Source organism: Phoenix dactylifera, chromosome 8 (genome assembly GCF_009389715.1).
Source record: "Phoenix dactylifera cultivar Barhee BC4 chromosome 8, palm_55x_up_171113_PBpolish2nd_filt_p, whole genome shotgun sequence".
In the NCBI taxonomy this organism is placed as follows: Eukaryota; Viridiplantae; Streptophyta; class Magnoliopsida; order Arecales; family Arecaceae; genus Phoenix; species Phoenix dactylifera.
The window spans coordinates 21,396,151-21,418,413 of record NC_052399.1 but is presented as its reverse complement, the minus strand read 5'-3'; the positions used below and the strand labels follow the sequence as shown (position 1 = coordinate 21,418,413).

The window sequence follows — 22,263 nt, the reverse complement described above, 5'->3', positions numbered from 1 at the left end:
GGTGAGATCAAATAGATGGGATAGAATTAGTTAAATAGTATAATGGGCTTATGGTGACAGGTGGCAAATGGAATTATATTATATATATATATATATATATATGTCGCCGAGCAGGGTCTCAACTCTCAAGTCTCAACGAGCAGGAGAGGTTTTAACTTTCAAGGCAACGGGCTGCTTGACATTAAAAGCTGATGTCACAATTCTTGAGTGCTATCAGGCAGATTCTACGTGCATCGAATGCATATGTTTTGTTGGTTGAGGTTTCCATGCAACTCTAGGTGAAGGATGACCGCAACCAAGTTGTTTCTGCTAGGCCACTCAGAAAACCATAAACCTGCAAATGGAGTAATACAGAGATAAAATTCACTGGTCTGCTAGTTACTGGCTTTTGTTTTCGATCAAGATGAAAATTCTATTCAATCTCATGAGCTTGAAATTCACGTTGGCTTGTGCATCTGAATCCTACGTGGGTTCTCGCGGCTTCTTTATACAATGACCTAGCCCCTGAAGGAAAATGAGTGCTGAATGACTGCTCCTGGGGCATTCAAATGGCTTCAATCCTATCTATCCCCTTCCCAGATTGGGGGAGGCGAAACACTTCATTTTTTTTCTTCAGTAAGGCATGCTTTGTCAAACACTCTTGCCTGTAAGTTTTTCCTCCTTGAAAGAGCTGCTAAATGCCAAGCCTGAATTTGGATTAGCGAGCAGAGACCTCGTCAGGTCACCAGATCTCTTCACGGATTAGGTTTGGAGCGATGACAACATTCACTCAACCTTGCTGTGGGTCCTCTAGCAAGTTCATATGATATTCATTATTTTCAACCCAGGCTATCTTGTAGAATCCAAATAACTGGTCAACCTAATTTTACAACTACATTATGCTATTTACTTGCCCTCCTCCTATTATGTTTATATTTCAGTACTGAGAAAGAGAAATATTTCTGCACTGTTTTAACCATGTTCATGAAGTCATTCAACTTGTAACTTGTTGAACAAAACTGCCCCTCTACTGCATTAAGTTTAATTTAATTACAAAAGAAAGAAAATAGAACCCTTTTCTTCTCCTGGGATCTCCTCCTTTTTGCTTCTTGACAAAATCTGATAACCCTGCCAAATATCTTTGAAACGAATCTAGCTAATATCAAACAACTGACAATTACTTGAATAAGACAAACAGGCATCAGTTATAATTATCCTTAAGAGGTGTATCTTCAGATAATTTAGAATCAACAGAGAATATTGGTCAATTAAACCTCACTGTTGAATGTCCACCAGCACCAGCATCAGCACAAGCCTGCAGACCTAATGCCCATCCTAGTTTTGTATTCCTCTGAGGAGATGACAGATGGAAATGGATGAACTCATGGCTGTTCAGCATTGATCTTTGGTGATTGATGGTACGGAGAATTAATCGTGCTATTTGAAAGGCTCCTCATTGGTTGCTGCCCATTTTTAGAGAAGGAAATTTGTTTCTTTAAGCCATTTCGGATACTTGAATTACTGCTATTGGCAGCACCATGATCTCCTTGGACGGTTTGAAAGTAGTATGATGAACTGGCCATGTCTTTAAGGTTGAGTAGTGGTTTCAGGGCTTCCACCACTTCACTCATAAGCGGTCTGGCTTTGGGATCCCGACTGAGGCAGCGGTGTGCCAGCTCAGCTGCCTTTTGTGCCCCTTTGACAGAGAAATGGCCCTGCAGGCGAGGGTCTATAAGCCTGTAAAAGCGCCGCCTTTCCCCAAGATGGGGGCGTGCCCATTCAACCAGGTTATGTTGGCCATTGGGCCGATTCTTATCCATAGACCTTCTCCCTGTTAGAATTTCGAGTAGGACAACCCCGAAGCTGTAAACATCGCTCTTTGAAGTCAGATGTCCTTGTACGAAAAAGAAGAGACATATCAGAAGCCAGAATATCACAGCAAACTCAAAAGCCAAAATATCAAGCCACATCCAAACTGAATTGTAGTAGTCTAACATGGATAAAATAAGAACCTGAAGGGATACAATTCACAACTGTGTTGTTTAATAAATGGTGAAATATGAAAATGATAATATCTGAATTGGCCTCAAGCAATATCTATGAATGCTTAGTTTACTATTTCAGACTTACATAATGAGAGCTACTTTTGAAAGCAACGTACTCATTTTCTCTATCAAGTTGTCTCCTTATTATCTCCAGGTTCTGTCTATTCTGGGCATCTGTTACTTTAATTCCCCATACCAAAGAAGAACTAACAAAATGCAGAGCTTCCTCTAGGGATGTCATAGGGCTACGATTCAAGAAGAAATGCTCAAGTACCTACACCTGATGATTGGGTGGGCAAACATGAGAGGGAGCGGTGGGCATAACATATTTGCAATCTATAAATATAGAACTTATAGACTAATTGCTAGGAAGATTTCAGATTGAGTAAATGAAGAGTCCAAATACTAACACAGCATGTGGGGATGACAGACATCATAGGCAGACAAGGTTTGTTGACGAACTTCTGGTGAAATCATGACAAATCAAGGTTCGCTTGTAAATATCTTCAGTAGCATTGCCAGCCTAGTAGAGTAGCAATGACTGGAAAAGCCATAGTCTAAAAGACTTTTGAAGTGCTTGTGCTGCCTCCAAAGATCCAATGGAACAAACAACTGATATCTCTGCTACACTATGGAATAATCAAAGTGACAGGAGGATGTTGATACTCATGAGGCCAGCACCAAGTAATTAGGATTATATTTAAATATATATTATATTGCTATAACCATATCTTCCTTCTGGATATTGCTTTTGCTCTCATCGTTTGAGAGAAAAAGAACTGGGAAATAAAGGTACCTTTCCAAGTCCAATTGCAGTTACATTTCTTAAGTACTCATGCTCAACAAAAGAACCAGATGCATCTATTTGAAGAATAGCAAGCCGTGATTATTTATTGGCAAAATATAGCAGAAAAATCTCATCAAAATATTAGCAAAATATTTCTGTTATTTGGTCGACTTGTTTCGATTTTTAAGCAAACACAGCGTTGTGAAACAATTATCAACTCTAATGCCAAGTCTGCATGCAAATTGTTTCCACAATTCAGAAATAAAAACATTGCGGTAAAGTTACCTGTCATTACATATTCTGGAGCTGCATAACCATACGTTCCCATCACTCTTGTGGACACATGAGTCTTGTCTCCCTCAGGGCCATCTTTAGCAAGTCCAAAATCAGAAAGCTTGGCATTGTAATCCTGGAAAAGCACATGGTCAGAAAGGGGGAGGAAAGAGCGGGAACATGAGGGAGAATATATATATATATATATATATATATATATATATATATATATATATATATATATATTTTGTTGCTAGGAAGTTCAGTTACGTACTGAATCAAGCAAAATATTAGACGTCTTAAAATCACGATATATAACTGGTCTTTCTGCTTCTTCATGAAGAAAGGCAAGACCCTTTGCAGCTCCTAGTGCAATTTTCAATCTAACAGACCACGAGAGTGGAAGAGATCCTGTTACCCATTAAAAATGTTAACGAGCAGTTCAACATAGTAAAAGATAGCACAATGCTCAAGCTTGCAAATTTGAGAATACAAAAACCACATCTTTCAAGGTCGGTAATATATGTAAAGGCCATAGCAGGGGCATAGCCCTATTTGTCCCTATGTAGTTCATAGTGCTATCCCTAAATCAACTCATTAACACATGCCCTTCAAATGGAATCTATCCACAAATGCACCACACCCACCTCCTCTCAACAAATGAGAAAAACAGCAGTAGCAATTGCTGAAAAGATATTAAAGTAACAAAAAAAAAAAAAGAAATTTACAAGGCCAGCCAGATGGAGAATATTAGTTGGTTGATTTTATAATTAATGCAAGGCATGGATAAAAAGTAAAACAGAAGCACAAAATCATGTAGCAGAGTGGATAAATATCTAAAATTTAACATGCCATGAATAGCTATGTCAATCTTAGGAATTGTATATCCTATATTTCTATTATAATTTTCAGTTAAAGAGTTACGGTACAAAATTGACATCCTTGAGCTGCTGTCTAGTGTCTTTGCCAACGCATAAATGCCTCACCAGAAAGGACATTGTTCTCCAAATTTGATGTTTGAAGAACAAGGACGATTGCCATAACTATTACTATCACGAAAGTTGTAAGATTGTGATTGTCTCCATTCGTGGACAGCTATTTTAGCTCTACAAGTAATGGTTGTGGTCCGATAAAATTTTCAAGAAATCAGTATGTTCCCAGATAGACTCCTGATGCTTATCATAACAGAAACAAAGGGTGAACCAAACAGTATATGAACAATGAAACTACATAACTAGGGATGCAATTGAGCCAAACTTGATCAAGCTTGGGCGTGATCAAACCTGGTTCAAAATTAATCTTGAGCACGAACTCTAAGATCAAGCTTGATTTGGTTATCACTATTTTGAGATTTTGAACTCAATTTGAAACCAAACTGAACAGGAGCATAATTGATCCTAAATTAAGCCAAAAAACATTCAACCTTGAACTAAATCTCGATACAAGCTTGATTTGAGCTTGTTTTAACGTTTAACTGACTCAAAGAATAACCAAAAAAAATCAAAGGCTCGATCAAATGGTCCATTATGTATAATGTAATATATAATAATATAACAATATATCATATAGATTTGCAAAATAATATATATCATATAATGGGCATCCCAGTGCATAAGGCTCCCACCACTGTAGAGTTTGGAGAGGGTCGATGTTAGGGGTGACAATTGGGTCGGGTCAGGTTAGATACAGGTTGGGTTTGATGCGGGTCAGGTCAAAAATTCATCAATCCAAACCCGACCTATTTATTAAACACATCAAAATTTTAAATCTGAATTCGGCCTGTTTATTAAATAGGTAACTTGACCCGACCTACATAACCCATTTATTAAACAGGTTAGACGGACTTTCAACAGGTTAAATTGATTTAAACAGGTTAAGTGGGTCGGGTTAAGCAAGTCAGAAATAGATTAAGCAGGTTTCAAATAGGTTAAATAGATTTTAAACAGGTTCAATAGGCCGGGTTATAACCCGACCCAATTATTAAGCAGGTCAAAATGGGTTAAATGGGTCAAAAATTTAAATATGAACCCAATCCATTATATAAACAAGTTTAGACAGGTTGACCCATTTACGACCTAAACCTGTTTATTTTAAACCCAAACCTCTTTAAAGCGAGTCGTTCACAGGTCGGATCACAAATTGCCACCCCTAGGCGCTGTACAAAACCTTACCCCTATATGCGAGAGGTTGTTTCTATAATTGTGATACTAGATTACAATGGAGCAACCCTACTGCTGCACTAAGGCCCAAACTCAAAATAGTATATATTATATAACATGGTACAAGGAATGAAACCGTCCCGAACCGTCTGATTCGAGGCCGCACCGATGGCAGACAAGGACTACTACGGCATTCAACATGAGAAACCAGAGGGGAAGAGAGAAGAAAAGAGAAAAAGAGAGAGGGAGAGAGATAGAGGGTGCGAACAGCAAAAAAAGACCACCGAAGGGCCGAGGAGTGGCGCGGAGGGGTAGAGGAGAGGCTCCGCCCTCCGGAACCCAGACATGCCTCTTTTTTTATTTGAAAATTTTATATGAAGTCAGCAACACCCTTGCCAACATCACTTAATATTTTCAAAATAAAAAAAGAACCTCGTCCGAAATTTATGTTTCATTCTGAAGTCAGCCACTCTCTTGCCAACTTCACTTAATATTTTCAAAATAAAAATGAGCCTCGTTCAGGACCCCTATGTCGAACAAAATAGGGGTCCGAACGGCAGAGCCCCTCCTCTGTCCCTCTGCACCACTCTCCGGCCCTTCGGTGGCCTTCCCCGGCCGTCTGCCACCCTCATCCCTCCCTCCCCCTCTCCTTTCCTCTCTCTGTACTTCCCCTCTCTGCCATGTCAGGGCACACTGCACCGACCTTCACCCTCTCTCTCCCTCCCTCCCTCCTCCCCTTTCTCTTTTCCTCTCTCTCATTCTCCCTCTCCCTCGCCCTCTTTGCTATGTCAGTATGGGCCCAACATCGAACAGCATGGGGGCATATCGAATCGTGCCGCCAACCAACCGGTACGGACCCCGGTACCGGCACAACAATCCTTGACATGGTATAGAATATAAATATATTCGTGCCTTCTCGAGCCAAACCTGATCAAGTGGGGTCAATTTTGGGCTCAACTTCAATTAATTTTGAGCTTCTTTTGCTAATTCAAGTTTGGTTTGTTTAATTCTAAATCGAGCTTGAATCGACCTTTCTCAAGCTACTTGGTTCATTTGACAGCCTATCTAGATAACTGGGTTAAATAAGCATTGTGCTATCTAGCATCAGCATTGCCCTATCTAGCATCAGCATTGCCATTTACACAAGCTTTTAACATCAACTTGAACTCTAGTAACAATTATAAAAAGGTCTAACAGATATGCATGTCCCATGTTCCAAAAAGGGTGCTATATTTAGTATAAAAGTGCAATATTTTCAGACATTGAATGAGGTAACAAAAACTACAGAGAAAAATAATCCATAGGAAATAAAAAAAACTTCCATGTGCATTTTCTAGTCATCTACATGCCTGTATGTTTGGGTAGAAAATTTAGAAGGATAAAGCTTATATCATTAACAAGAGTATACAGTATGCAAAACTGCTGTTATGCATATTCAAGTAACTCGAGCAATTACTAAATTTCCAATAGCATGTAGTCTTTCTGTCCGAAGGCAAGGCCAGAAGAAACACACTTGGATGATTAAGTACAATTCTTTAAATTAACAGAGACAACTCTGAAATCAAAAGTCATAACTTGTTATAAATGTCAAATTATTAATTACTCAAAATCGACTCAACTTAAATTTATGAGGTAACAATATGCGAGCAACTTAATTCCAAAAGTTATAAAAGCATATAGTGATGAAAACACAACTGAAGCTCCAAAAGGACAAAAGGACAAGTCAACCTCATATTATCTCAATAAGGACATTGAGCATAACCATAAGAATAACCAGCAAGCCTTGTCAAAGGACATGAGTCATCTTTAGGAATCGTCATTGCCAATCATTAATAACAAAGACTACCTCTGGTGTTTTTAAGGATATTGAATCTATAGATACAAATTATCAGAGAAGCACACAAATAGAGCCAGAAGTGTTTGGCTACATGCTAGTTTAGTTGGACAGAACAATCCAACTGGAGATGTTTGTTGAGTCCCTGTGCTTTAAATATAAACGAAAGAAGTTTTATCAGTTTTTAAGACCAAAATTGTACTTTGTCAAACTTGAGTTCTAATGAAACAAATTCCTCCATATTAATTCAACGCGATGACTTGAAGAATCCAATGAAACTGTTTGCTAGTTATGCTTGCCTTGTGAAATGCAATAAATCTATGGGATTTACTTCTCTGTGAACAAATATCCTTAGTTTTAAGACACATGCTAAGTAAACCACTACCTATTGGGCATAGCCAGTTGTAGCCAATTAAAGCAATCAATCCAGGTCCTCCAGTAGAATATATTAACTGCCCAGAAAGATACAAGTGTGCTGAAGCATTTTTCTGTCTATTAAACCGAGACTCCACAGCTGAGGACAAGTTCTGAACTCCAAAAAAAAAAAGTAAAAAATAGTCTGTTTTGTCTCCGGTTGAAGATTTTGGGTTTAATTTATTTTTGATGGGGAATTGGTAGTGGAAATTGGGGGTGGAGGAAAGTATATATATAATGAGACAAAGTGATTGAATGTAAGTGAAAGTATTTGATTTTTCAGGACAACTAAATGAGGTTGGAGGGGGATATCAAAAACCAAATGTAAAGCATTTGGACAATGCATGTAATTATAGCATTCAGCTCAGGGAGTTGTAACTGATCAAGTGTTTTATGAGGATTTTGCTTCTGACAATTAAGATGTGAGACAAGTTATACTGTTTCTTAATAAAACAAAAAAATGGAGATCTGACAGCTCCCATATGTTAGCCAGCAGATCTTAAGCACCACCAGAGTCATGTGCTGATAACACCATTATGATAGCATTGCCTCTAAAGAGTCGGATGCATGATAAGGTCCATTTTTTTATGAAAAAAGAAGGAACGAGAAAGAAACAACTGACTCAACTATATCAAAGTCCTTTCATTCAAAAGCAGTATGCTTTGCTAATCCTACTAGAAACTATAAAGCCTGACGAAAGGTAAACTGTATATTAAGCCTTTGGCCCTCTCATTGAAAAATGTAACTAAAAGCAAGCAGATTTCTTGTATCTTAAGGCTTGTGACTGAAAACTTTTGATTATTATGAAATCCAGACTATCTTATATGACTCAGAGAAATAACTGTATTCCAGCTTAGAACAACATCACAGTAGGTGTTGACAAGTATTAAGTAGAAACAAAGATAGCATGCATACTTGCCTCACAAGCAAAAATTTCTCGACGAGCAGAACTATCATAAGAAACCGAAAGAGACTGCAAGCATAGACATGGCAAGATACAAAAAGAAATGAAATAGATTCATCATATAGGCAGTTACATACTTCTAAATAGATGATTCTCCAAACTCCCACGAGGCATGAACTCATACACCAGCAACCTCTGATCATCTTCTATGCAATACCCTACCAGTTTCACTAAGTGCGGGTGCAGAAGTTCACCAAGAAAATTAACTTCAGCCTGCAAAACCATGTGTTCCAATATGCAGAAGAAACTCTATATAAAAAGAAATTGTAGTAAATTATTTTGTGATGTCTCGAAACAGAAGGAGTAAGCTACATACGAGCCACTCTTTGTGCCCTTGAAGACCATCATGATTAAGCGTTTTTACAGCAACAGTAAGTCCTGTACCAGGTTTCACAGGAGCTGTTCCATTCTCCTCAATCCAGCCTTTGAAAACACAACCAAAGCCTCCTTCTCCAAGTAGACTCTCTGGTCTAAAGTTTCTTGTGGCTAACTTGAGCTCATGGAAAGTGAATTTTCGCAGCTGAGAAGCAACTTTGAGTTCGTCGCCCATTTTAGGAGTAGATACACTACTTTCTGCATTACTAGTGGTTGTAGAACCAGAGACCAATGGAACAGCAGGTTGGTCCCTGCTAGCATCATTAGTGGATTTATTTTCTGCAGGTCCAGATACAAAATATTGACTATTAAATAGGTTGTCATTGTTATCAAAAAATAAAGGAGCTGTTATCAATCAAAAGTTGCTGCTACTATGAAAGTCAGAAAATGAGTTAATTGTCAGGTAATATAAATAGAAATATCAAAAGCACGATGTGTTAAAGAAGATCATGGCAGAGAATGGGCACAGAGTGGTTAATGTCAATCCATTTGATGCAATTATTATAGGATGGAAGAAAGGACAAAAGGATACAGAGACTCATACCTTTCTTCATGCATGATAATTTTTTATCCCAAAAAAGAAACTGGAAGTATAATGGTAGCAAAAAAAAAAAAGAAAAAAAGAAAGCGACACAGATCAACCAATACCTGGGAAGATATGAAAAATATAACAAAATGGAAAGAAATTAGATTATCAAATAAAAAAGCCAGCTGTGACCAAACCTTATAGACACTAATACATGGATTTTGAAATGGATATTCACTACACAAGATTGAAGTTGGAAAAAACAATGAGAAAAGAAAGGACATGAGCATGGATACGGGCACTCAATACACCACGTTAATTGTCAATCATATTAAGTGTTCCGATGTAAATGCTTAGCTGATACAAGCAGAGTTAGAAATGTTGAGCAATTTGTCAAGAATAGCTATATTTAATAATAGATTGTCGAGAATGGCCATATAGTAAAAGGCATGCACACGCATGACCACATATTGTATGTCCATCAAGAACTGAACTTGCTACCATAAAGCAGACATGCACTTGAACAATTATTTTATGCTTTTCATTAATTACACTAATTATTTTCATTTGTTGTGTGTGTATATCTTTAAATGCACATTTTATCCCAATTAAAATTAATTAACAGAAATAAGCAGCGGCAATACCTCTTATCTTCTTTTTATATATTAGGTTATTTATTACTTACTAGGCGGTATGAATTATGAAGGTAATGAAACCCTGTAAAAAATAATAAATGTATATTATCTATTGAGCATATCTGTTCATCATATCATCCGGTACTTAGATATCTTAACTCACATTTAAGCAAGATATCTACATATCTCTTACAAACAAGAGAAAAATTTTAAAAAGAAATTTAAAGCCTTCTACTTTTCAAATTCACAAGATAAACTGGGATCAATGTTTAAAAATCTGAAAGCATAAGAATTTTAGACTCTCAAAAAGGAACAAATCTTGTGAATATTCCTGAATGATTACAAATATAGGAAATAATAAATTGATGATCCATGTAGGCCCCTGAAATGCTTGGTAAAATTAAACTTTGTCATTTCTGATTTTTGACTAAGCTATATCTTTTAATCTAGGAAGAATTTGGCAACATGACAGAAGGTGAAGTTGATGTACAAGTTGACATATAGCTTCCACCTAGTTTTGGAAACTTTTGTAGTATTTTTCTATTTTGGAAAAACTCGGCCTGACTAGGTAGGGGAGGATTCCAACCTAAATTAGGGGATGAACCTCACTATATAAATAGGGGCTTTATAATATAGATTTGTACACATATTGATGAAAAGAAAGTAAAGTGGGTTTTACCATGCTTTCTACCCAATTTCTTTCTAGTTTATTGTCTTCTTGAATTTTGTAAGAGATTTGAGTTGAGCAAGAAGCATAAAGAGCATGAGAATCCACTACTGCAAAGTTAACCTATAGGAGCACCATTTTACCAATAATCAAATATACCCATTGCTAAAAATCATTGTAAGAGGTGGCCATTGGCGACCCCTAGAAAACTGATTGGATATTAAGTATTTAACAAACAATATCAAGATGTAACAGTTCTCTTCTTCTAAAACCCCAATCCACGACATATGAGACTTGGATACCTAATCGATCCCATCTTGTCATCAAAATGCCTAACCTCTAAGGAATTCCATGGCCATTCGCTTTAATCACCTAAGAGTATTAGGTACCTAATAAATTTTCATCTACTTTCTCTTCTACTCGCCTTTCTTTAGCCTAGATACCACCATACCTAGACAACATCCATCAAGCTCAATTGAAAGAGAAGTTGCCCAAACAGATTTGTGGGTTCCATGGCGTGCATCCCTACCAAAGAGAGAAATGTTGCCCGGATTGGCTGCCTTACTCAGCACAGGATGCTAGATTCTATGGCTGGAGCGCAACCCTAAGCCGGCAGCAAGGCAGGCGGCCTCGAAGAAAAGGAGAATGCCTAAAGTTAGAGAAGCCCCAGCTCTCAAATACCCCCGCCTAAAATACGCCTTGCAGCAACCCCACTTCCAATTAAATGTTGTAATCATTTGGGTGCAGAAGACGTGGCTCCCTTGCACATGTCAATGAGAAGGCAACCTACCTGTGCCTCACCTTGAGACCTTCATCCCGTCTCCACCTTCATAAAGCTCATGTAACCTTCTTGTACTCATATAATGGCAAACCTCAATAAATTTTCTGAGTTAGGTCTTCCCTAACTCTTTTCAATCAAAACAAAATAAAGAGAAGTCGGTAAGATCTTGCATTATCTCTCTCCCTCCCTCTCTAACCTTCCGTAGTTACTACTATGATCTTGGGAGACTAGTTCTTGTTGAATTGTGTTTGAATTTGATAATAAAATTTGCTAAAGATCGCACTTCATAATGTAGATTTGCCCAAATCATTTGATAACATATTTAGGATATCTTAACATTCTCCTATTTGAATTCCAAGTCTATAGATAATGCCATGAAAAATTATACCAGAAAAGGAAAAAAGATCTTTTCTTGCCCATCATTGTTGTAATGACCAAAAATGGAATATATGTGCTTTCCATACAAAGAAATAACTCGATGTGCAAGATGTTGGTTGTATCCCACATCAAGGCACAACTAGAATTTCTACATTGATGGGACAAAGTCTTTAGACTTTCTAATATACATTTTACCTTATCCTAATAATTGTAAATAAAATTTGATTAAAAATAAAAAATTTTCTAATTTGCATAGTTTATCATTAATTTTGTACCAAGTATATAAAGTATCTATCACATGGTTGCTCAAAAAATAGAAAAGTTTCCATCCTGAAATGAGAAAGCATGAGAAGAGAGGGCAATTTAGCACTGTCAACCTTGTAGACATTGTTACTTATTGAGACAGCTAATAGAAGTATACATCACTTTCTTAATGATATGCATAATTTATTTCTGAATTAGAGAAGAGGTACAAGTTTCTTCTTAAATTATGGACTTGTCAGTTCATAAAAAGCAGAAATAAACCAAATCTAATTTTCAAAAAGTTGTATGCTGTTAATTTCTATAAGGCATTGAACACATGCTTCACGACAGGAAGATGAAAGAATACCATATGGTAAAAATTTGAAAATTGCCAGAGGTTTATTATTAGAAAATGATGAAAGAAGGTCAAATAAGAGAGAGACAATTAGTAAGCATGGAATTCCACAACATGGGATCACAAGCATGTCGAACTATTGTCATATCTCATAAGCACGGGCAAAGCAACTATGTGAATGGCACTCTATGAACCATGAGAAGGTGAACAATCAGTTATTGCCAGTGAATGACCTATATAGGACATAGAGAAAGAAAGTGTTGGTTGAGGCATACTTCAGATTTGATGGATTTGGAGATTATTATATATTTTTGAAGTTAAGGATTTTAATCTTGTAACAACCAAATTGTTACCATCATAGAATTATAAGGGCAAAGCTCTAAGGTTGTTGGATTGTGAAGTAGGAGGGGGTATGCAAGAACCCGTGCGGGCGTGTGTTTAGCCCCACATCGGTCATTCGTTGAGTAAATCTTGGGTACTTATACAGAATTAAGGAATCCAAATAATACCTTTCGGCTAACCTTTTTGGGTAAGGTCCTAGTTTGTTACAAGGTAGGTCGACCTTGGGAGTTCAGGACAGCGAAGTGGGACCTATGGGAGGGAAAGTGGGGCTTCCCAAGTTGGGAGGATGGTGGCAACCACAGATTAGGTTCAAGGGAGTGGGGTGCAAAACAACAAGTTGGAGAATGGAGGGGTTGAACAAGGGGCCCCAGCAACCACAAGCTTCATAAGAGTTTTTACGTACATTAAGGTGCAACAACGCCCTAATAAACTTCATCTCCAACCCTAACCCACATGAGCCTTTTCTGTGACATGCCTCACATAGTAACATCTTGCCAAAGAGCCTCAAGCTATTTTTGGAGTGTTGTATTCAAAAGTGTGAGGCAAGGCATATCTCAAGCAATCCTATTGAAACAATGACTCAAATCTCAGCTTATATCTGAATAAATTATTAATTGATCACCGAGATTGCCAGGGTCTTACTTTATGAGCCTTGTAAGCACTATGGACATAACCAAATGTTATATTCTCTCTTCCTAGTGTTTCTAAAAACCAGCATTGCATTTTGCCTTGTTCATATTCATTGAGAGAGAGAGAGAGAGAGAGAGAGAGAGAGACGGCTGCCTTCGCTACCTCAATTCTGGTTTAGGCAGCCCAACTATTAGAATGGTGTCAAATAAGCCTCCATGCCTTGGTGATAGGAGAATGAAATTGCAATTTCTATAACGTGTGAATGTATGGCTTTTAGAGTTAACATTTTTATGACTAATATGTCTCAAATACTTAGCATTAGCAAGGCCATTAGGAATTTGAACTTACTAAAATAAAAGAAAAAAAAGAAACTTTTGAACTTCATGAAGCTAAAAGGGCCAAATCCAAAAATATTTGTACTTTCACAATCACCCTTTGATATGAGGGCTTATGATTCTGGAAACTAGTTGCATCACTCATATTCTTCATTCATGTACTCGATGGTTGACTCGTTTAATTTCTCAACTTCTTTTATATCTTGAAACTTTTGAAGAAAATGGAAAGAATTTTACAGCCCATAATCCAATCCACAATTCTACTGATTTGACCCTATTTATGATTTACAACTCCATCCCGATCTTGACAATATTGCTTTCTAGATTGTCCTCACTCCTTATCCATGGTCCCTAGCAGTAATCAAGCCCTTTTGGTTGATACTACAATCTCAATCTAAGCATCATTTTTTTATAATTTCACTTAACCACACTCACTTTCACTCCCTCTCTAAAAGCCATGAAGGTCCTTTTATTAAGATCAGCATTTCACTCTAAGCAATTCTTCCTATGAACTAGTTTTTAAATCTAAACGAAGCTTGGACACAGCTACATGACATGAAAATTGGACCCTGACCCAATCCTAAACCAACATGAACCGCAGGTTCTTGGGGTTCAACATGGGTCATCGAGGTGAAAACCTAACGCAATTAATTTGCGCCCAACTTAACCAAACACTCAAATGGAATAGACCAGATCTGGCCATAATCTTGGACAGAGAATCTTTTGGGTCAAGAATGGGTCACACCAAACCCCTGTCCAACAGGACCTGCTTCAACCCATATCCATAATCAGCTCAAATTGAATAGTTATATAATCATGAATAGTGCAAGATTTATAGACCTCCAATTCATTTAATGTTTCAGTTTCAAGGTCAAGAAACACATGGCCATGTACCGCAAAAATGTCATTAACTCAAATTTTCTATAATGGGAGACTCTTAAAAATTAACCTTACTCTTCAATCGATGGAATTGTTCTTCTCAATTTAGATGCAACTTCTTTAAAGAAAATGTTAATAAGCTTCCAGTCACTTCTTCGATCAACGTAAGGAGACCTCTTGGAATCATGTAACGGACAATAATGATCATCCTTGAACTTCTCAATGACTTTTCCCCAATATATTTTTGTCCTCAAAAAGTGCAAATTGACATGATTCTCAAAAAGGTCATGGCAGACGCCAAGGTGGTTTTGGTTCTGAATCGCCATGACATGACCTGTGGCAGCTTAGCATGGCATCCTAGCTAATGACGAGCAATGTGGCAGACATAAAACAATTTTGAAGTGGATGTCTTTATTTTTTTTATGAATATGTATAACAAAAGGCACCATGACTTGCTCTACCCCACTCCTCACAATCAACCGTCAATTTTTAGCATTTTACTTTCTTAAATAATGATATAATGTTTTAATTTGTGACTCTGTAGAAACACAATTAATTAATTTGACGTATCCATTGACGTGTAACAAAAATAACAATTGGTCATACTTACTATTACTCATTGAATCTTAAATCAAACACATGAATTCATGGGAGACATTGTTCCTTGGATGATTTGTAAGGTAAAATATTAATATCTTTTTAGCAACCAACCTTGCACGCATTTCGCTTGCCATTTGTTGCATGGCATGAAACCCCTCGGCCGCTACGTATCCACCAAACGCTTTTAACGCATTGGGTAGTTCCAACAAGCCTCTCTTAGAAAGACTCATAATATTATTAGCACATCCTCTTTGAATCTCACTATACATTTCTTACAAACCATGCTTGACTAAAATAATATTATAGTTTTTATATGACATAAATGGTCATGAAAGGAACTTCCTTCGGACACAATATGCTTCATATAACTGGCATTTTGTCCAATAGTTTAATAGCCATTGAAACATCTGATGACTTCCTGTATTGTCATACCCCTTGTAATCACATAGACCAAACAAGTTTCACAATTCCCATCAAACAGCTCAAGTGTACAGTGCCTCACCTTTCCAAAAGAAAAGGTGTTGACAACGACCCTTTGTAGATTTCTTCAATTGTTAAACCATTCGATTCCCAAAACAAACTAAACTAGAAGGATGAGATCAAGGTTTTAAATACTAGCGGGATAGCAGGGCATCTAACCATCTAGTATCAAGATAGGACACCAACCTATGCACCGGGATGGGACAAGTCGAGAAGGAACTGGGACAAGACAGGATATCCATCGTCCCGAGTGGCAGGATGCTAGGCATCCATTCCACAGAAAAACCAGCACAGTTCCATCGCATGATATTTAAAACCTTGGATGAGTTAACCAATTAGAAAGCCTTATTCCTCCCTAATTTGCACTTAGAATCTGCATGATTGTCTAGCTATGCACTAAGCCTATGACAAGAGAAATAACTCTAGTCCTAAATTAGTAAACCTATGGAAATTTGATTTACCTCAATATACAGAATGTTAATCAGCATTCTCATAGGCACTACCAACGAGCCTGGATGGTCCAGCGTAAAGCAACTAGCAAATCCACAATTTAGGTACCTGTTGCATTCATACATTCCAAGCAGGGCAATCACGCAAGTAGGTGCCTACGTGGCTGCCTAGGCACGTAACAGCCATCCCATACTTGGGCAAGTACCTTTATGGATGTACGCATGCTTTTTGGCGCAATTAACAAGTGATATAAGAGTAACCATTTTATGTTAGTCCACATGTTTATCCTTAAACAATTAAATTTCAATATCTTAAAATTATTTTATTAAGAAAACAAATAAGTAACATTTTTTGGCAGTTTTACCAAATGCCTAGGATCATGGTATGTTGAACTGTGTCAAACCGGCAGGTTCGGGGCATACCAAACTAGACCGGTTAGGGACCGACACAGATTCTACTAATTAACTTGGTTCACTCGATTAAAACCCACTCCCTTCCCTCCCCGACTCGGTTAATAGGCCATGTTGCCCCCTTCGCAATGTTTCAAGACTTCTCCCCCTCCTCCGAAAATCACAACCGCTCGGAGCACGCCTCCACTCAACGCTTGCCCCTCTCCGGCATCATTGGTAAGAAACCCATCCTCCTCCTCCTCCTCCTCCTCTCTCTCTCTGCCTCTCTCCCCCTCTCTCTCAACTCTAGCCCTACACCAAGACGAAAGCGGGGAGAGGCAATTTTTTATTTTTGGTTCTAACCCTCGGCTCTTTTCAGTTTACTTTTTATGTTGGTTTGGGGGGGGTTACAGGTGTTTATGGGAGGGTTACCCCAAGTTGTGCAGCCCGTTGTCTACCAACTGTTTCTATAAAAAAAAAAGGAGATTCCAAAACTATAGAAATTTAACTCAAATAGTTATAATAGCGATGTCATTTCTCAAACTCATTGTATTCTTTGACGAAATTTCTATCAACTAAACACATACTCACGATCATATAATTATCTAAAAGTAAATAAACATATATGGCATTGTTTTCCATAAGGCATAATCAACATTATTGTCGACAATCCAAGTGCACAGCAAGGAAAACAACTAATTGGTCCATTGGTTGGATGTTTCACTCACTATGATAAAATAATCACATCTTACCTACCAAATATACTCCATGAGCATGCATATAGGCAAATTTTGTCCAAAAAATTCGGACTTAGTTATGAACCCTAGTTTGTTATACTTATTTTCTTGACTTGTAAGTATCGTGCTGTATATGTCCATGCATGTAAGTAGAAGATGCATGGATATGGATATAAGAATCAGATTCACATATGAAAGCTAGGTGTTTGGCTTGATAAGAAGGGGAAAAAAAAGAAGATATGGGGATACATAGGATAAATTATAATTTTAACTAAATTTTACAAGTTTTTACCTTTAATATCATTTGTTTAATATTAAAAATAAATATTAAGAAGATAATGTTTGTTAAGGTCCTCGAACACGTCTTTCTCATTCAAACTTTCCCATTAACTTAAAATATATTAAAAAATAATATTTGGAAAGTTAGTTCAATACCTAAATCCTTGACTAATCGCTAAAACGAATAAATACTCACTTCTACATGAAAATAGGGAGTCAAAAATATTTTTAGAGGCATTCAGCTCTTCTTATCTTTAAACATAGCGATTATAGAATTTCATAAGTATTCAAGTGTCTAATACTTATCTGGCTTTGATCTATATCCAACACAGATTTTTGGAGCTGAACAGAAATATCTTGGTAACACAGCTTGTAAGAGCTATACCATGTTGACTAGGTATGGGCAAGGCACAAGGGGTTATGCCATGACCCACCTTTACATGTATTTTTAAGTATTTATTGGTTTACATCAGTTGCTTGGCCGCATGCTTGTTAACATAAACCAACATTGATATGATATGAAACAACACTACTTTTTTGTCATTGCACATGACATGAACATCGTAACACAGCATAATATGGTGTCTTATCAACTATGCCAGTATATGACTAGCAGCAGTGCAGCACATGGTACTTAATCCTTCTGATGTCTGCTTTCCACCAGAGAGGCATGTTCTTTAAGTCGCTGGTATCTAGGAGGGAGGCATATTTCATGCTTTCAGAGTCGATTCCCCTACATAAGCAAATGAAAAGGTAGATATCAAGGTAAGAAGAAACCACCAACTTCTCCTTCATTGATGAAGGCTAAAGCAGGTTATTATGATTTTTCTCCATGATATTCATGACTCAAATTTCTTCATTTTCATGAGCCCCTGTTAAAGGGGCATCCAATTGCCCTCCATCCTAATTCCCATTCATTCATTCTATATCACCCTTTTAGAACTTGCACATTTTCTATACTGCATTTTGGGGGGGAAAAAGCAACAAAGAGGGGAAAAAATCAAAGATAAAAACCCCAATTAATCCTAAAACAAAAATTGCCATCTCTCCCAATGCGAACATTCCTATGGCTCCTTCTTCTATCAAGAAAAGAATCTCCAATATCCGATACTTGTACTTTTTATTATAGAGAAAGAGAGAGAGAGAGAAAGGGAAGGAGACCTACCCACACTATAATTACCCAAGTTCAAACACTTGGAAGTGCACCATCCAGTACTCGAACATTGAACATCTGGTTACTAAGTAGAGGGATGTAACTATCAGGGTGCACGCCGCACTTCACCGGTATTCAATACCTCTTCAAACTAAAACTATCGGACTAGCATGACTTTATCCTTCTTTCACTTTATGTTGGTGTTAATTCAACAAAAGAATGCCCAGAACATTGGGATTTAAATATTTTTTAAAAAATAAATATTAAAAAAATGTGGCCAGGCGATACCACAATATCCCAAAGGAACAGTAATATAGAACTTGCAACGTACAGTATCTTCTACCTAAACAATCTTATTTACCGAAATAAAACAAATGCCTTTAGGGAAACAAACTTAGCAGTTCTCCCTGCATAATTTCCCATAGATCGTAAAGCAATTCGAATAATAATAACCAAGAATAGCAATATTTCCTAGAAATAGAAAATTCAAAATGCTAATAAGCCGTAAATTCAAGAAAAGCATTGATCAAACAGTCTACATTTTTGAGGAAGTTACCGCAAAGAGTGCTGGCGCCGCTAACAGACGTATCCACTTTCGATCTCGAGATGAAGCACGCAATCAAACGAAGCTTGACCCACGTCCATCGCGTCCTCCACTTCTTCTTCTCGTTCTTGCCGTTCCTTCCTTCCGATTTCCCATCACTCTCCCGGGACACCACTTCAGCCGCCTCGGGCCCCAATCCCATCTCTTCCGAGATCAACAGCAAAACCCTCCAAATAACAAACCCTCGGGATTCCGACCAAATGATTGGAACTAGTAACCCTAAAATAAAATAAGAGAACCCAACAAGATAACCCGATGCCGAGATCTTGAAACCACCCCGTACCTCAGAATTTTCCTCTCGGAGCCTCCGGAACCCTAGCGAACACTCCCGCGGGTACCGCACGGAACCTAGAAGCCGACCTGCTCCCGGCGAAAAGAACAGGCTCCGGCCGCCGGCGATCAGAGCACCACTCGGAGCGCCGCCCGAAGGAAGCCGGCGGGGGGTGGGAGAAGCGGAGAAGGGCTCCGGAAGCCGTCCCAGCTCCCGGAGGTCGCCGGCATTGGAAGGGCTTGGGGGGGGGGGGGGGGGGGGGGGGGGGGGCAGAGAGAGGGTTTAGAGAGAGAGCAAGAGAACGAGAGGAGCGAGGGTGATGGCTTTTGGAGTAGAACAAAGAGGGACGAGACAGGGGAAGTATGGAAGTCTGGGGGGCTGGGGGGTGGTAAAGTGCGGGCAGTTCGGGCAGCAGGGAAAAAGATGCAGGGGCAGGTGACAAGCGGCAAAAGCGGGCAGGGCGGGCAGTGGGAATATTGAGCCAAGAACGAGGCAGAGAGTGGAGGCGGAAATCTTCCACGCGTCCGCGTAAAGATATTATGCGGAAAACGATCTGCCGTTGGTTCTGTCCATTCGTGCATCGCTGCCGCCCGATTATCGCGTGAAGCTCACGCGTCGAGTTTGTTCCGTAATGACGAGAAACGAACGGCTTGGATGGTCCTATGTGGATGGTACGGACGGCAGATTGGAGGACGGGACGCGCCCAGGTTGCGTGTCTTTGATCCCACTCGGCAGCACGTTGTTTTGTCTTTTCTCTCCCCATTATTTATGGCCCGTATCCCTTCCTCTTTTGCCTCCCTGTCCCGACCTACCAAATTGAACCCGGAAAAGCGCGTTACTGCACGTATATATAAACTCATATGCTCTGTTTCAGGGTGCATTCTTTAGGGGGTATTAATTGACATGCTCCGATTACAGCCAACTACTCAGGGGAAAAAAAAAAATCCCAGCTCTTCATTTGTAAGTTGTTTGACAATTAGGACACCTTTTCTATAACAAGCCCAGCTGATTATTTACCCAAAAAACAAACCTAGCTGATTGTTTACTCACAAAACAAACCTAGCTGATTGTAGAGATGGTAATTGTAGCCGATGCATCTATATTTAATCTTACCTAATTCAAATAGGATGGGTTTTATCCAACTCGTTAGATATTTTTAAATACCGGGGTAGGTATGTGTTCTCGAAAAATATTTGAAACAAATTCAGGTGCAGAAATAGACTCAATATAACCTTAATCTAAATCCCTCCTTCCAAAGTTACAATAATTTTAGAATATTTGCATGATGAGTTAATGCGACCCAATCCGATCCATCTTATCTATCGAACGACACTGTTTATTTTACCCGGCCTGAGGTAGGTATAGATATGAAGGTTTTAATTGTGGGGTGGGTACGGATATTGTCCGACCCGATCCATATCCAATCTATTGTCGTCCCTAGCCGATTGTGAATATGACTAGGAAAGCAAGTGTCGAGAATTAATTTTTATTAACTTTTTTCTATGTAATATTTTACCACTCACATTAACGACTTGTAGCCTTATCTAGAATCAATTAAAAGAGGGAAGATTACTTATTTATATTTTCAGATTCAAGGTGACTTGGTTGGAGGGTATGCAGTCTACTCAGGAAAAGATAAAATCCCAGCCCTTCATTTACGAGATGTTTCACAGTGGGGACACCTTTGCTTCCTGTGTGCATGACCGCAAGCCAAAACTTAAATTTGACAAGCGCAGTGCATGGTGATTAAATATTCTGTAACAAGCTTAGCTGATTGCCAAAATGGCTTGCAAAACAAGTGTCAAGAATTAATTTTCTTTTAACCTTTCTATGCAATATATTGCCACTCGCATTAACATCTTGTAACCTTACATACAATCAATTAAAAGAGGGGAGATTGATTATAAAGTTGCATGTCAGTTGTATAACTATTTCACGAACAAAATTCTTGCTAAATTACCTTAGTCGCTGATAAATACGCAAGAATGCGACAAATTATTCACTTACACCTACCGACCCACCCCCTACAAATCATCATATGTGTCCAGCTTAGTGACATTTTCTTATTTCTTTTTGTGGCATATTTGCGTTCTTCTAGTAACATCTATGCTAATGTATGGATAGATACAATGATTCTTTTTTTCAAGGAAGACATAAATGTAATTGGTTCGATTTTGGTTAAAGTACAACCAAAATTTAATATGATGGTATTGCAAACAAAACCTAAAGGCCAGTTAAAAGAAATGTCTAATATATTTACCACAAAAAAATATCTTATATCGTACATAGTGCCATAGAGGCAATCAGGTGCATCTCAAAGATACAATTAACATAAAATCAAAACTCAATATTATAGATTACCGAATTTTGTCTCGAATGGTTCCATCTCTTGCCATTTTAGGAAAAAGATCGAGGATTGATTTTGCAAGGCATCGACTCTCGGTACAGCTCTCAAAAAGAAGAAGCCCCAATCTTGACTCGGTCTACTCCAAGCTTGAGCTTTAACCTAGATGGAGTAATGTAGGAATAAGTTAAATAACCCCTTCAGGACTCATGAGCCAAATGGTGCTTGAACCCTTCTTAGTCCCTTTTTTTTTTGGAGAAAAGAAAAACATGAAGTTGATGCCTTATGGGCCTGGGCCGCCTCCACGTCGTTCTCTTCGAAAATTCGGCCAAAAATCATGCCAAGCTTTTTCTCA

At 38.3% G+C, this 22,263-nt stretch overlaps 1 protein-coding gene across 1 annotated transcript; it reads right to left on the bottom strand.

Annotated features, from left to right (window-relative positions):
* Positions 1–1,132: 1,132 nt before the first annotated feature.
* LOC103709777 (probable serine/threonine-protein kinase PIX7) lies at positions 1,133–19,829 on the bottom strand. The gene is made up of 6 exons (XM_008795278.4): positions 19,246–19,829; positions 8,772–9,109; positions 8,533–8,668; positions 3,359–3,495; positions 3,097–3,220; positions 1,133–1,873 (listed from the first exon to the last, which is right to left on the bottom strand). Exons 1-6 carry the CDS (start codon positions 19,433–19,435, stop codon positions 1,362–1,364), a joined length of 1,437 nt encoding a protein of 478 aa, XP_008793500.1. The 5' UTR covers positions 19,436–19,829; the 3' UTR covers positions 1,133–1,361.
* Between the last annotated feature and the right edge of the window lie 2,434 nt (positions 19,830–22,263).

Bases quoted from the DNA above. Each gene is read 5' to 3' on its own strand.
- LOC103709777 (XM_008795278.4), bottom strand. From the start codon at position 19,435: ATGGGATTGGGGCCCGAGGCGGCTGAAGTGGTGTCCCGGGAGAGTGAT. The intron at 9,110-19,245 runs GTAACTTCCTCA...CTGGACCTGCAG, and splicing joins CGGCGCCAGCACTCTTTGCG to AAAATAAATCCACTAATGAT. The intron at 3,496-8,532 runs GTATGTAACTGC...AATGGGTAACAG, and splicing joins GGAGAATCATCTATTTAGAA to GATCTCTTCCACTCTCGTGG.